Source organism: Ipomoea triloba, chromosome 9 (assembly GCF_003576645.1).
Source record: "Ipomoea triloba cultivar NCNSP0323 chromosome 9, ASM357664v1".
Classification (NCBI taxonomy): domain Eukaryota; kingdom Viridiplantae; phylum Streptophyta; class Magnoliopsida; order Solanales; family Convolvulaceae; genus Ipomoea; species Ipomoea triloba.
In genome coordinates, this window is record NC_044924.1 from 29,480,613 (window position 1) to 29,494,257 (window position 13,645).

At 34.5% G+C, this 13,645-nt stretch overlaps 2 protein-coding genes across 2 annotated transcripts; one reads left to right on the forward strand and one right to left on the reverse strand.

Annotated features, from left to right (window-relative positions):
• Nucleotides 1-253: 253 nt before the first annotated feature.
• Nucleotides 254-4,251, forward strand: LOC116030071 (MND1-interacting protein 1-like). The gene is made up of 3 exons (XM_031272184.1): nt 254-341; nt 452-1,975; nt 3,342-4,251. Exons 2-3 carry the CDS (start codon nt 467-469, stop codon nt 3,852-3,854), a joined length of 2,022 nt encoding a protein of 673 aa, XP_031128044.1. The 5' UTR covers nt 254-341; nt 452-466; the 3' UTR covers nt 3,855-4,251.
• Nucleotides 4,252-10,030: 5,779 nt separating this feature from the next.
• On the reverse strand, nt 10,031-12,758 carry LOC116028617 (NAC domain-containing protein 71-like). The gene is made up of 4 exons (XM_031270383.1): nt 12,161-12,758; nt 11,543-11,820; nt 11,119-11,433; nt 10,031-10,956 (listed from the first exon to the last, which is right to left on the reverse strand). Exons 1-4 carry the CDS (start codon nt 12,315-12,317, stop codon nt 10,678-10,680), a joined length of 1,029 nt encoding a protein of 342 aa, XP_031126243.1. The 5' UTR covers nt 12,318-12,758; the 3' UTR covers nt 10,031-10,677.
• Nucleotides 12,759-13,645: the final 887 nt, after the last annotated feature.

Genomic DNA, 13,645 nt, shown 5'->3' on the forward strand with positions numbered 1-13,645 from the left:
TTTTATACTATTTTATGCTAAAAATTTCAACCACACATGAAAAATGATAATAATTATTAAGAAGAAGAAGAAGAAGAAGAAGAAGAAGAAGAAGAAGAAGAAGAAGAAGAAGAAGAAGAAATCTCTACCAAACAGGCCTTTAGTTTTTTTTTTGAAAAATATTGTTTCAATTTTGGGCCCAGTCCAAATCCCAAACTCGGCCCGATTGAACCAAATATAAAGTTCCGAGCTCAAGACTCAAGAGTGCGCGAAACGCCATTGCCAAACCTTGATCTCTTTCTCTCTCTCTCTCTCTTCTACCCTAGTTCTCTGCAACCGGAAAGCTGTCACCACTTAAAGCTGTAAGTCTTTCCATTTGTATCTTGATTCATGAACTAGAAAAAATTGACGAGTTTCAGATATCTTTTGTTTTTGAACTCATTCTTTTGCGCTTTTCATCTTGAATTCTCAGTAACTCTAAACTCTAATGGCGTGTAATGTGAAAGACACGCATTCCCTGACCAATTGGATGTCCCGTCCGCGAAGACCTGGCCCCGATCATAGCAGCAATCCTAATGGAAATGCCGCGGAAAGAAGTGCATTTCCCAATTCAAGTTCAGAATCTGGTGATTTGGCCCAGAACCCGAACCCTAACCTAAGTGCCTTCTTTACTGACGAGCAATTGAAAAGAACGCTGTTGAATAAATTGGAGTTTGCGTGTAAAGAGGTGATCTCTAAACTTGTTTCTCTAGGGCACGATGAGAATGTGGCTATGAAGGCTGTGCTTAGAAATGGGTATTGGCAGGGGGACAAGGATGCGTTGGCAAATATATTTCAAAATTCTTTATCGTATTTCGAAGATGGGAATAGTGTGCGTTCTGAGAACTCTGAACATAGTTTCTCTGATTTAAAGCAGTTGAAGGAATGCTCCCTAGCAGGGATGGTGTGCATGTTGCAACGGGTTAAGCCTCATTTGAGCAAAGGAGATGCAATGTGGTGTTTACTGATGAGTGATCTTCATGTTGGGCGTGCTAGTGCTATAGAAATTCCCAATGGGATTGGTGGTGGTAGTAGTAATGTAAAGGGCATTGTGAATGCTATGTTTAGGTTCCATGGTGGCTGTGGATTTGAGAATGGTAGGCCTAATGAGGGTTCTATGCATATGATAAGTTCTTTGGAGAATGAGATTGTGTATCCAAACAAGTTTAATCTTAATTCTCAGGTGAAGACTTTGTTGCAAAGGAATGTGGGAGTCATTTCTGCTCGACTTAGAGAGAATACGAAACATTTAGAGAATCAGTCGCAGGCTTCCTTAGGCTCTTTGAAGATTGGAGATTCTTCGGGATTAACTGAAACAGGGGGTGAGGAATCCCCAAATGTTGTGAATGATGATGATGCAATTACCTCAGTTGTAAGTAAGTTTCGTGATTTGCATATTCAGAGCACAGAGACTGTGCGTATCCAGATTGATCAGAAAGACGAGGCAATTTTAAGTTTGGTACGTGAAATAAAGGATCTTGAGAGGCAGGTAAAGGAGCGTAAGCAATGGGCATACGATAAGGCAACACAAGCTGGGAGGAAGTTGTTCAATCACATTACAGAACTTGAGAAGCTGAGGAAGGAAAGGGATGAGATTCAGCTGCTAAAGAAGGGGAAGCAAGCCATTGAAGATAAATCCATGAAGAAGCTTGCGGAAATGGAGAATGAAATCCGTAAAGCTAGTGGTCAAGTGGACCATGCAAACTCTGCTGTTAAAAAGCTTGAGAATGAGAATGCAGAGATTAGAGCAGAGATGGAGGCTTCTAAGTTAAGTGCATCAGAATCTCAGAAAACCTGTATGGAGGCCACAAAGAGGGAGAAAAAGTCCCTAAAGAAGCTTTCAGCAATTGAGAAACTGAAATCCAAACTTCAGGTTGGTATTGCAGCTGAGATACATAAGATTTCCAATTTGCAAAAGCAATTGGCTCAGGCTGAGGCAGGTCAAAAGGAAGCTGAGGTATTTTCTTTATATTGTTTCATTACTAATTTATGATTCTTTGCAATATATCTTTTATGTGTTTCTGAACCATTTAGATAAAATAGAACACTATAATCCATGGACAAGGATTACAAAAGCATCACGCATGGATGGAGGATAATAGGTCGATAAGTTCACCTTAGTCATATACATTCTTGCAGCAAAAGAACAAAACTTTATACTTGTACGGTTGTACCTAATTTTTACATTGGAGTATGAACTATGACATCATCAAAGCATCTTTTGTTCCTTTCATTCACAAGTGCTAGATTTTGTGAAGAAAAATTGTTTTTCTATTTTTTCATACAGATATTCTCCTAACTACAAGAAAATTGTTAGTTGACTTGACAACATCAATATTTTGCAATCTATTCCAAGGTTCAAAAGTAACATATTGATGCCCATAGCCTCTTCACAGTGCAAAACTAGGTGGCTGCCTGGTTTGGCCTCTTTGCCATACAAGTCCTGCTACCCAAAACTTGTTGCGTTCTCTATGAATTATCCTGCACTAATATTGTGTCATGAAATGTTGTCCACCTAGTCTAAGCAACAAAAAAAAAAAAAATCTCAGTTCCATGGAAATCCGGAGCATCCTTTTCAACCTTTGCCTTTATTTCATACAAACACACAGAGATAATGCTTATTTTGATGACATAGGGTATCCCAGACCCTAGGCCAAACTAATCCCCCTGCATGACTAGTGCCCCCTCCAACATACACCAGATAAATCCCCCAGGTATGTGTGGCCCCAAGGAATTAAACATGACCTACAAGTTGGCGTTTTCTTACTAGTGAACCAACTCATAGGATTTGGTTTTTATTTTAACTTGCTCTATGTTTCCACATGTGAACTTCAATATTTCAAGTGTCTTTAAAATGTAAGTATGGTATATATTTCAGTCAGTTGGATGGGTTGCTTCACCCATCTGATTTCTTGTCAAGGACTCAAGGTATAATCCCTATCGTTGTGGTATTTTTGAATAATAAATCCTTCAAATAAATTCCCCTACCATGGAAGAAAAAATTAGGGACCTGTTCTGTTTTCTTCTAATTAATGCTGATGTTAATTGCCAAACACTGAAATGATTAAGCTTTAGAAATTGCTTGTGAATTTGTTAAGTACTTTGTCACAGGACACATGTATTCTCTTTTACCTCTGACTTGTTCCAGAATTTTATCTGCACAATACTGTTCATGGTAACCTTAATCATTGAGTGAGGTTGAATTGCCTCACTGTTTCCTTATGCTCTTCTTGAGTTGCTTTTAGTATTCTATCATTTCTTATGAGTGATTTTGATATTCCAATGAAACCTGTAACTATTTATTATGTATTCATATATGACAGGTAAAATGGAGGCAAGAACAGAAGGCTAAGGAGCAATCCTTAGCACAAGTGGAGGAAGAACGACGCAACAGTGAAGCAGATGTGGCTAATGACAAAAGGAAGATTGAGGCAATGCGCTCGAAGATAGAAATAGAGTTGCTGAGACACAAGGATGACCTCCATCGGCTTGAGCGAGAACTTTCACAGGTTAAAGCAACTGAGCAAACTTCTAGGCAACATCTTCAATCCCATGATTTATCAATGCAAAACTTGAATGGGGCAAAGTCAGAAGGTGATATCATGCGTGACCTAGACGCACTGGAGGATTCTGCTGATGGGGAAGCAATTGACCACGATAGGAGATGCATAATTTGCTTGAAGGATGATGTTTCTGTCATTTTTCTCCCGTGCGCTCATCAAGTTTTCTGTGCAAAATGCAACAATTGCCATGGGAGGAAGGGGAAAGCTATTACATGTCCCTGCTGCCAGGTTCCAATTCAACAGAGAATTTGCGTGTTCGGCACATCCTCATAGCATTGGAGCCTGACAGAGTGTTGCTGAATTGTCACTTCAATGATAAAATAGCTATTTACTTTGGTGTTTCTATATGTGCCTGAATGAATGGTCTTCCTAAAACCAAATGCTGGAAGTCATCAACACAAGTGTAAGTAGAAAGAAAATAAAATAAAGCAGCCAAACGGTCAAGTATTTGCTGCAGAACAATAGTTATGCTTACTAAAGAGCTCATCCCTAAAGAAACTAATAATGATGGATGGTGCTGGTGTTGTTCTTGAAAATGTTACTTTTGATCTTTTGATTATAGAATTATAGTGGGATTTAGACCATAAATATTGGCATTTCTACTTTTGATTTAAAGGTTGACATTTAAATGGTGTTTTAGGACTTTAATTATCAAAGAAATGCAATGAAATTGGAATCCTCTTGAGGCCAAGAACCATTTTATTAGCCATTCATATTGTTTGTTTACTTTAATTCCATTAATTATGCTATAGATTACTTGTCCACAAAAGACGAAATTTTTTGTCTCAAGTTTGTTTAGAAGGGGAATGGAGGCTGAATATACTTTATAATATAAGTGTGTCTAACAGAAGCCGGCTGAATATACTTTATAATATAAGTGTGTCTAACAGAAGCCTTCTGAATATACTTTATAATATAAGTGTGTCTAACAGAAGCCTTGTCCACAAAAGACGAAATTTTTTGTCTCAAGTTTGTTTAGAAGGGGAATGGAGGCTGAATATACTTTATAATATAAGTGTGTCTAACAGAAGCCGGCTGAATATACTTTATAATATAAGTGTGTCTAACAGAAGCCTTCTGAATATACTTTATAATATAAGTGTGTCTAACAGAAGCCTTTCTTGCCTGTTTGTTATAAGATACAAAACGGGTTTGTAAGTTTGTTTAGAACATTTGAAATTAATGGATTTTGTTTGTATCATATGCACATAGATTGATATATAATTGAATGTAGCTAAATGTAAAGAACAAAGAAAAAGTTTTTACAGTGCTTTGGTAAATGGACACTTTTCTTTGTTAGGTTGTTGAGGAAATTTACCAAGTATATTGTACATCTAATACATAACAATGGAATAGTCTTTTCATGAAGATCAAACACTAAGTCTCACCACTATTTGACTTTGTCACTTTCATAAGGATTTAGTGATTTACCATAAAATTAAACATGCTTGCTACTCTCGACACTAACTCTTACACAAGTTTGAACAAGAAGCTACCTTAGCTTTATATTATTCTCCCAACAACAGGTAACATAACAATTGAGTTGCAAAAAAAATAAATAAATAAATAAAATAAAATAAAACAATTGAGTTGTTCAATAGTCCTCATTTGAAAGTAGATCATATTGGATAATAAATAGTTGATGTATCTTTTGAGCTTAAGAAAGAGACTAATATTGCTTGGAAGCTCTTGCTTGCTAGATTTCACTAGGAAGTTTTTTTAAAATCATAATCTTTTTGAGAGTTGTAGTATTGCACATTTGGCGAATATTTAACGCCCAGTCGAGGGCGTGAAATGCTTTTTTTTCTTTTTTTCTTTTATCTCTTTTTTACAAAGCCTGTAAATTTCAATGCTAAAATCCAAACTGATGATGATGCTCTAATCTTACGTAACGAAAATATATTATTTTAAAAGATAGTATGCCGACATTATAATTGGCAAAGGACAAAAGCTGATTGCTGAGTTGACTAATCAGCGTTAGAAATTCATCCTTCTGCTATTGCTAGCTGCCACTGCCATAGAAAGTTTTACTCAGTGGTACTCCTTCAATTTCATGCTCTACTTTGGTTGATGATGTTATCTCTCTCTCTCTCTCCCTCTTTTATTTAATTTAAATGGCATCTTGTTTAATTAGAATAAAAGCTCCGCACATGTTAAATTAGAGAGTGATTTTCATGTGTTTATTAAAAAGGTAAAGCAAGAACATCTTCATATTATTTAAGTGGTTAGAGAATTGCTCTATGAAGCTATGCTTGATTATGATTTTAGCACATCAACTAACTAAGATCTTGTGGTCTAGTGACATCCGGTTGCATCTCCATATGGAATGGGGTGAGTTCGAGTCTTGTGCTTCATGGTTATGTAGTGGAAGGGGGTGAGGCTCGGTGATATTGACTCTTTGTGCTTCATTAAGTTGAGTAAGTGGAGAAAGTGGTTATGAACAAATACGACATTGTAACAGAGTCAGTAGTACGTGATACTAAAGAATTATTGATCAAAATGGGGGGTGAAGTGGGTAACTATATTTTTAGGAATAATAAATCAATCTCATTAGATGGTGAATTTGAGGATTCTCATTTTTTTTTTATTGTAATGCTATTGATATTGCAACTACAAATGTGGTGGAGGAATTTGGCAGTTTAATCGCCAAATTAAATGAAATAGATTGTGTTGATTCAAAAGATGAATTAAGGAACAGTAATTCAAATTCGTATAGAGAATGGTTCAAATATATTTTTGTTTTTAGTGAATCAAAATTCATGAGGGAGGATTTTAAATTTCGAGAAGGGATGCTTTAAAGATAACAAGGAGTTTAAGTGGGTAGTTGAAAGACACAAAGCATTGATAAAAAGGATGTGTACTTTGTCAAAAATGAGCGGCCCAGTAGAGTTAGAGCAAAGTGTAGGTATACAAGTTGTGACTGGGTTATATATGATTCTAGGAATAATGAAAACTGTCATTTTACAATTAAAACATATAGTCCATTCATAGTTGTGGTGAACAACATGAAAACAAGTTGTTAAAATAAGGTTTCTTGGCTTGCAATTTTATTTTTTAACAATAGATTCAAACTAAATGAGGAAAGGGGGCATGATTCAATTCCAAAAGCATGTAAAGAAAAAGTGTAGATGCAACATTTCTAAATTTTAGTCATTATATTTATGCCCAAACAAAAGACAAAGTTGCTACTAACCGGCTCTTATTATCATCAATTTAATTTGTTACCGGACTATTGTGAAAAAATTATGAAAACTAACCTTGAGACTATTGTGAAGTTGATGTTGACAGTACTGATTCGATGGATGACAGAAGTAGGTTTCAAAGATTGTATATCTATTATGGTGCATGTAAACAATCATTTTTGAATGTATGTAGACCCTTAATATAGGTGTAGATGGATGGCATATGAAGGGAAGTCAAAAAGGCAAAGAGGACAATTGTTAAGTGCATTTGGACTAGATGCTAATAACATGTATCTAATTGTGTTTTCTATGATTTAAGGGGAGTTGAAAGAAAGTTAGAAATGATTTCTTAAGTTATTAGATGGTAATCTTAATATTTCTCAAAATTTTACTGGATGGATCTTTATTTATGATAAACAAAGGGGATTAGTACTTACTTTTGAAGAGTTATTCATAGATGTAGAACATAGACAGTGTGTTAGGCATCTCCATGGTAATTTCAGTAGGGATGAACATGGTGGTCAACTCATTAAGCAAACTTTATGGGTTGCTTGTAGATCAACTACAGAAAGTGAATTTCAAATTAAAAGCACTTAGGCTCTTTAAATTCTTGATTTCACTCTATCTCGACATCTTTTTTCCTTCAACTTAGATCATAACCTTCGAATTCTAATTTCATGCTTGATTAGCAGCCTTTTGAACAACTCATGAATTACTTTTGCTACACACTTAGAAATAAACTTTTATGTTAATCCACTTAAAGCTTCGACAACCATCACTTTGCTATAAACTAACGAAATTCAATAATATCAATTGTGTTTATCCAAAAAACATATTTATACAAAATTTTAAAATCATCTATTAAAAACACTTATTCCATATTGTAGACACGCTTGATATCTTCTACCAAGTCCTTTTCACTCTAAAACATTTTAATTGGTTGCTACTCTCTACATCTACACCTCAAATCTTCAATATGAACATTTGAAGATGAAGCACGGGAGTTTGCTAACATTATATTTTAGGCTCCTTTAATTTTTGTGTGGATAATTACAATAGTAGGTGATGCTTCAATGTCACAAACAACACTCTCTATTTGCAAGAAAATGAAGAAAACTAAGACCAGGGGTTTAGTTTTAATTACAAGCTCTCAATTTAGGGTAAAAAGTTCGAGCATTAACATAGATAAAGACTACATACTAATGACTTTGGATGTGTTTTGATAATAATATTCTAAATTTTGGTGACAAATAAACGGATTCCTAACACGTAGTTAGTAAAAGGACGGAAAGTGCAACACCAATTACAGTTTAGAGATAAAAAGTGAGCACAATCAATAAATAGAGACGAATCTTATAATTACTATATAATTTAAGTACGGAAACTGCATTTCTTTCTAAATAATACTTAATCCAACAATGTGGAGGTAACTAATAAAAGTTAACTCAAAATTATATTGTGAAACGTTGCTGCTACTTACTTTTTTTTAAAAAAAAAAATTATTTGTATTTGTATTCTAAAAATGTTTTCCTATGGGAAAAGAAAAGTTAGGATACATGTAATGCCTTGATCAAAGTTGATTGTGTATTTTTACCTTTTCTTTTTCTTTCTTTTTTGCTTTTTTGGGTGATGATGAGTAAAACCTGCAACAATCTACTCAAAGGTATGCAGTAATAAATTTTATTTTTGTGTAATAACGGGCAAACCACATAAAAGATGTAAACCACATTAGGAAGACCTTGTGTGACAGGTTCGATCAAGAATGTATTGACAATAATTGAACTCATGATTTTCTTGTACGAGAATCATATTGCACTTGCTCACTTTTTCGGGGTTTGAACTATTATTTTTTTGTTAGATGCATGAAATGTCTCTTTCGACAACATGAATTTATTATAAAATGTTCAATAATACTTCTAAGTTGAATAATACTTTTAAGTTGAAAATGACTAGATGAGACATGTTTAAATTTATTTCAAATTTTAAAATAAAAATTCTATAAATTATAAATTGGATTGAGAATTTTTTAGTTTGGGAAAATCCTTAGTGGGTACAGCCGTACATGGATTAGAAAGTTCCACCTAAAAAATTCCTAGTGGGGATGGAGAATAGAGGAGAATGTCAGGGTCGAGATGGGGAATGTGCTCCTCCCCATTAGGAATGTCAATTAAGTTAGGCCACTCAATTTTAATTTAGCATTGTTGGGTTTATCAGGTTAATTTTTTTTTTTCCTTCCAACCCTAAAACCTCAGTTTATCTGATTTATCGGACGAATTTAACTAAAATTTTTGAAAATTTAAAATTAGCATTCTAAATTTTAAATTTTAACAAACTAACGCGCATATATTATAAATATAAATTTAAAGCATCATTTAATCAATATAAATCCACATGTCAAATTCCAACTCAAAAACATAATGTAAGACTTGTGAATATTTGTATAAAATATATAAATTTAAATTTTTATTTATTTAAAAATAAATTTAACAAATAAAAATAATTAATATATTTACACGCGCTAGCTTGTTTGGGCTATTAGACTTGTCAATCTTGGACTAATCAAGTTGATTGTTTTATTGGGCTAAATTGTTTTTGCTTTAACCTTTAAAATTTTTTGATTTTATTAGGACAAACAATCTGTTTTAGGTTAAGATGTCAATCTCTACTCTGAGTAAATTATACCATGGACAAAAGTATACATTGCATTGTGGACTCTAGTTCAAAAATAACATTCAGATTCTGTACCTTCACTTAGACACATTCTGCACCTGCAATTAATCATATTGAGACACATAAACTGTTAATTGTAAGTACAATATATGTTAATTGTAGACACATAACATGTTAATCAACATGTTATCTGTTTGCAGTTAACATATATTTTGTACTCGCATGAACAAGAATCGTAAACTTTAACCAAATTAAAATCGGAATAAGAACTGTATGGTTAGCAATTTGAACCCATAAATAGCAAGTCCATAAACCCTAAAGAGTCGGTTTTTTGTTGTTGAATACTATTGACTCTGTTACAATGTAACGCCAACGCCCCCATTAGATAGCTATGTCGCTTGACCACAAGACCTTTGATAGAATAATTTGTAACCAATTGGTTGGAATGTTATATTTCATTGTAGTAAATAGTTTCCCAAACACATTTGAAATATTCATTAACAAATTAAAATTGTAATACATTGCATTATATACTTACCGTTTAAAGTAAAAGTAAAGGCATTTTCAAAAGGTGATATTGGAACGACAAAGCAAAAGTAAATATAAATGAAAGGACTTTCCTTTAAACTTTTTACTAAGTCAAATACACAAACAAAATGGGAGGAAAGTGAATACAACATTTAGGAGCTTTCAACAGATAGCATTACTTTCAACTGAAAAATAAAAAATAAAAATCCTAGGATACCCTCTTCATTTCAACAACATTCCTTTGCTCATTATCTTCTCCTCGGGTGTCGAGAAATTCTACCGCGATGTGTGAGAATAGTGCTCACATCGTATCAACTGGTTAACAAGTTTTGTCGTAACGAAGAATAATTTGTCTTTAGTGTCGCCGTATACCATACCATACCATACCATACCATATAGTTTTACTATTATTGCTTCCATCTTCTCTTAGACCTAAAACTTCTTACAATATGCAGAAGACATGATACTTATAGAATGGGAAGATTGGCTTTCTTTCATATACCCCAACTCCATATATTATCAACAAGGGAAAGTAGCAGGTTTCAACAACTGAAACTTATTTGATGCTGACTTTAGATTATTAAGAACTACTTCGAGAAACGAGAAATGATCTTCTGATGCAATTAAAGCCGTCGTGATAGGGAAGGGCAGAAGTGACTTACATCAGAAGATTGAGGTTATCTCGCAGTCTTGTTTGTGTTTAACCCCTCGGTTTTTCAGAAGAGATTTGGATTTGTTAACAAGATGCTCTGGTCATAACCTTGGTCTGATGCGCCTTCGCTGCCATAAAAGCCAATGTAGCTTCCCTGAGCTGAATATGCAGACGTACAGCCATATCTAGTTAGATCATCCGAAAGTTCAACTTCCGGTCTAATGCTCGAGTAAGATGAACTTGATGAGAGCTCGGGGTTTTCATATGGCTGCCATAGGGTTGAGTTTGAGAAGCCGTACTGTGGGTAGTATCCAAAAGTGTGCTGCCCCTGATGACGATAATCCTATTATCATGAATCAAAGAATGCTACGATTATAAACACATGAACAGATACTACAATGTAATAGAGTCAGTAGCATTCAAAAAAAAAAAAAATAAACACATGAACCACCAGGCTTAGTTGAAGTCATTATAAAATATGAAGATTAAGAACATGATTGGATACCTTTGAGGAGTTAAGAATCATGTCAGGAGATATCAAGAGGCTAGAAGAACTAGGGTGCACATGAAACTCATAGTCCCCCAATTGTGATGTCTTGTAGGGAGAAGAAGGTACAGGTATTGAGTAATTACTCTCGGTGGTCTTGCACGTGGTTTGAGTTGAGACGTTGCCAGAAATGACTATCGGTTCATCTGGAACTGATGAGATATCTCCATTGCTTGAATTGCATCTGACCTTCTCCGATGTTTCGCCACGAGCATTGATTGTCTTGAACGAAACATCATTTCTCTTGATGACCCGACAAAGGACAAATTGCCCCTGAAGATATTCAAGCAGCAAGACAAGATATACCGTATATCAATTCATCAAACAAAGACCTCAAGCTAAGGCAAGTAATTTATAGAACTTGGGGAGTTTGAAACATTACCTGAAAGATTGGATTTCCCTGAGAATCATAATCACTGATACGATACTCATGCATCACCCAATCGGATCTATCCCCAAGAGGAGCTCTTCCACGATAAAAGACCAGTGTTTTCCTGTATCCAACAGTTGAAGGCTTGCAGACTACTTTCCTATCTTTCCCTGTGGCTTTCCAGTACCCAGATTTAGTTGCTCTGTTGGTTCGAGAGCCATTAGGATACTTCTTATCCCGAGGGCAGAAGAAGAACCACTCCATGTCACGGTTTGGCAGGAATGATTTTTCTGCAGCAATTCATGCACACCATATCAAAATCCAAAAACTCCCAGATTCACACTAGTCAGCAATCAAGAACAAATACAATGAACAGAAACTTTTTGGGTAATGATATGCTCTTTTCTTCCTATGATCTGTCAGTAGTGTATCAAACTACAGAAAAGCAATAAAGCAACCATTTCAGATTCCACAAAAACTAGGCATTTTTGCTTGAAAGTTGTGAAGTTGCACAAAGCATTCATACTATTCTAACATTCAAAAATAATTATGTCCATGAAGGCAATGGATAGCTGTTCATTCAGGCAAATCATCAAACACATGGAAGGCAAAAGCTAATGAAGAGCCTACCTGGCAGCTCCCATGGATCAAATTTGTACAAGTCTACTACAGGAATGACTTCCAGTTCAATTTCTAGTCCTTCAGTCTTTCTCTTGAGATAATATCCAATCAACTCATCGTCGGTTGGGTGGAACCGAAACCCTGGAGGCAATGATGCTCCTCTCATGAATTTCAGGGCCTAAGAACACACAAAAATGTCCAAAAAAACAAAGAAGAAGAAGCTAGAAAACAGAGCAGAAACACAGAAACACAGAAATAATTTGGCTAAGTGCCCAAACTGTATCTATTGAAAATCTGAAAGATCCAAAAGTAAAAGCTTTTGGCTAAACAGAATCTTGTTTCAAGAATTGCAAACAACTTCCATACAATGCATCCCTTCAAGAACAGAATCATTTTCTTGGGAAAAAAAACTTTGTAACTCTTTCACTGCAGAATGCCCCCCCTCCCCCACCCCCCCACCGAAATTCCTTTGTTATTAAAGTTGGAAGTGGAAATAGGAAAAAAGATGGTAATCTTGGTCTGGCCAATTCAAGATTTGTGCCCAGAAAATGTTCCTTTTTATTTTTTTTTTTCTGCTCTCTTTTTTTAAACCGATGAAGCGATGAATGAAGCGATGCGGAGTATAAAGAAAGGAGCTGGGGAGGGTATTTATAAGGTGTAAAGAGTAGGAATTGTTCAAATGCTATTAAGGTAAGGATTTTAGAAACATTTTTTTAGCATAATTTTGAACAAATATACCGTACTTAAAAATAATAAGGATGAGAGTGTGACTATTCGTGCTAATCAAGCATAAAGAGTGAATACTATAGGCTCAAATTCACGACCTCCCATTTAATAATAATAATATAATAATAATAATAGTTAGTATCATTTTGGCCCCTCGACTATTAAAATGACATTTTTGCCCCTGATTATAACAACGGATAAATGACAATTGTAACAGAGGACCAAATTATGTATGGTTTTACAAGTTAGAGGACTAAATCGGGTACTTTTAATAGTATGAGACTAAATCAAGTATTATCATATAGTCGAGGGACCAAAATTGGTATTAACTTTGGTAAAATGTAATAATTTTGAAAAAAAAAATGTAATACTTTAACATTTTGATTAAAAGCATTACATTTTTTTCTCAAAAGTATTACATTTTTCCTATGTAACAAACACTTGTCAACATTACTTATAAAAGAAAATGTGATACTTTTGATGAAAAATGTAATATTTTTATATCAAAATGTAAATGTAATACTTTTAGAAAATGTAAAAGTAAGTATTATATATTTCCTTTATAATTAACAAACACTTTATTCGTAGTCAGTATTACATTTTTGGTGGTTATTTTGATGTCCATGTAGGAAAGAGAGTAGGAGTAGGAAAGAAGCAAAAAAAAAATTGAAAAAAGAAAGAAGAAAGCTGACAGCATCAGAAAAAGTCAAAAAAAAAAAAAAAAGAAGAAATTTAACCGTTGCTTATTAATGCACGCGCCAGCTAGGC

Excerpts from the sequence above, each read along its gene's own strand:
- LOC116028617 (XM_031270383.1), bottom strand. The coding sequence starts at position 12,317 with ATGAGAGGAGCATCATTGCCTCCAGGGTTTCGGTTCCACCCAACCGAC. Across the intron at positions 11,821-12,160 it reads TGATCCATGGGAGCTGCCAG|AAAAATCATTCCTGCCAAAC; the intron begins GTAGGCTCTTCA and ends GAATTGCTGCAG. Across the intron at positions 11,434-11,542 it reads AGGGAAATCCAATCTTTCAG|GGGCAATTTGTCCTTTGTCG; the intron begins GTAATGTTTCAA and ends GAATATCTTCAG.
- LOC116030071 (XM_031272184.1), top strand. The coding sequence starts at position 467 with ATGGCGTGTAATGTGAAAGACACGCATTCCCTGACCAATTGGATGTCC. Across the intron at positions 1,976-3,341 it reads CAGGTCAAAAGGAAGCTGAG|GTAAAATGGAGGCAAGAACA; the intron begins GTATTTTCTTTA and ends CATATATGACAG.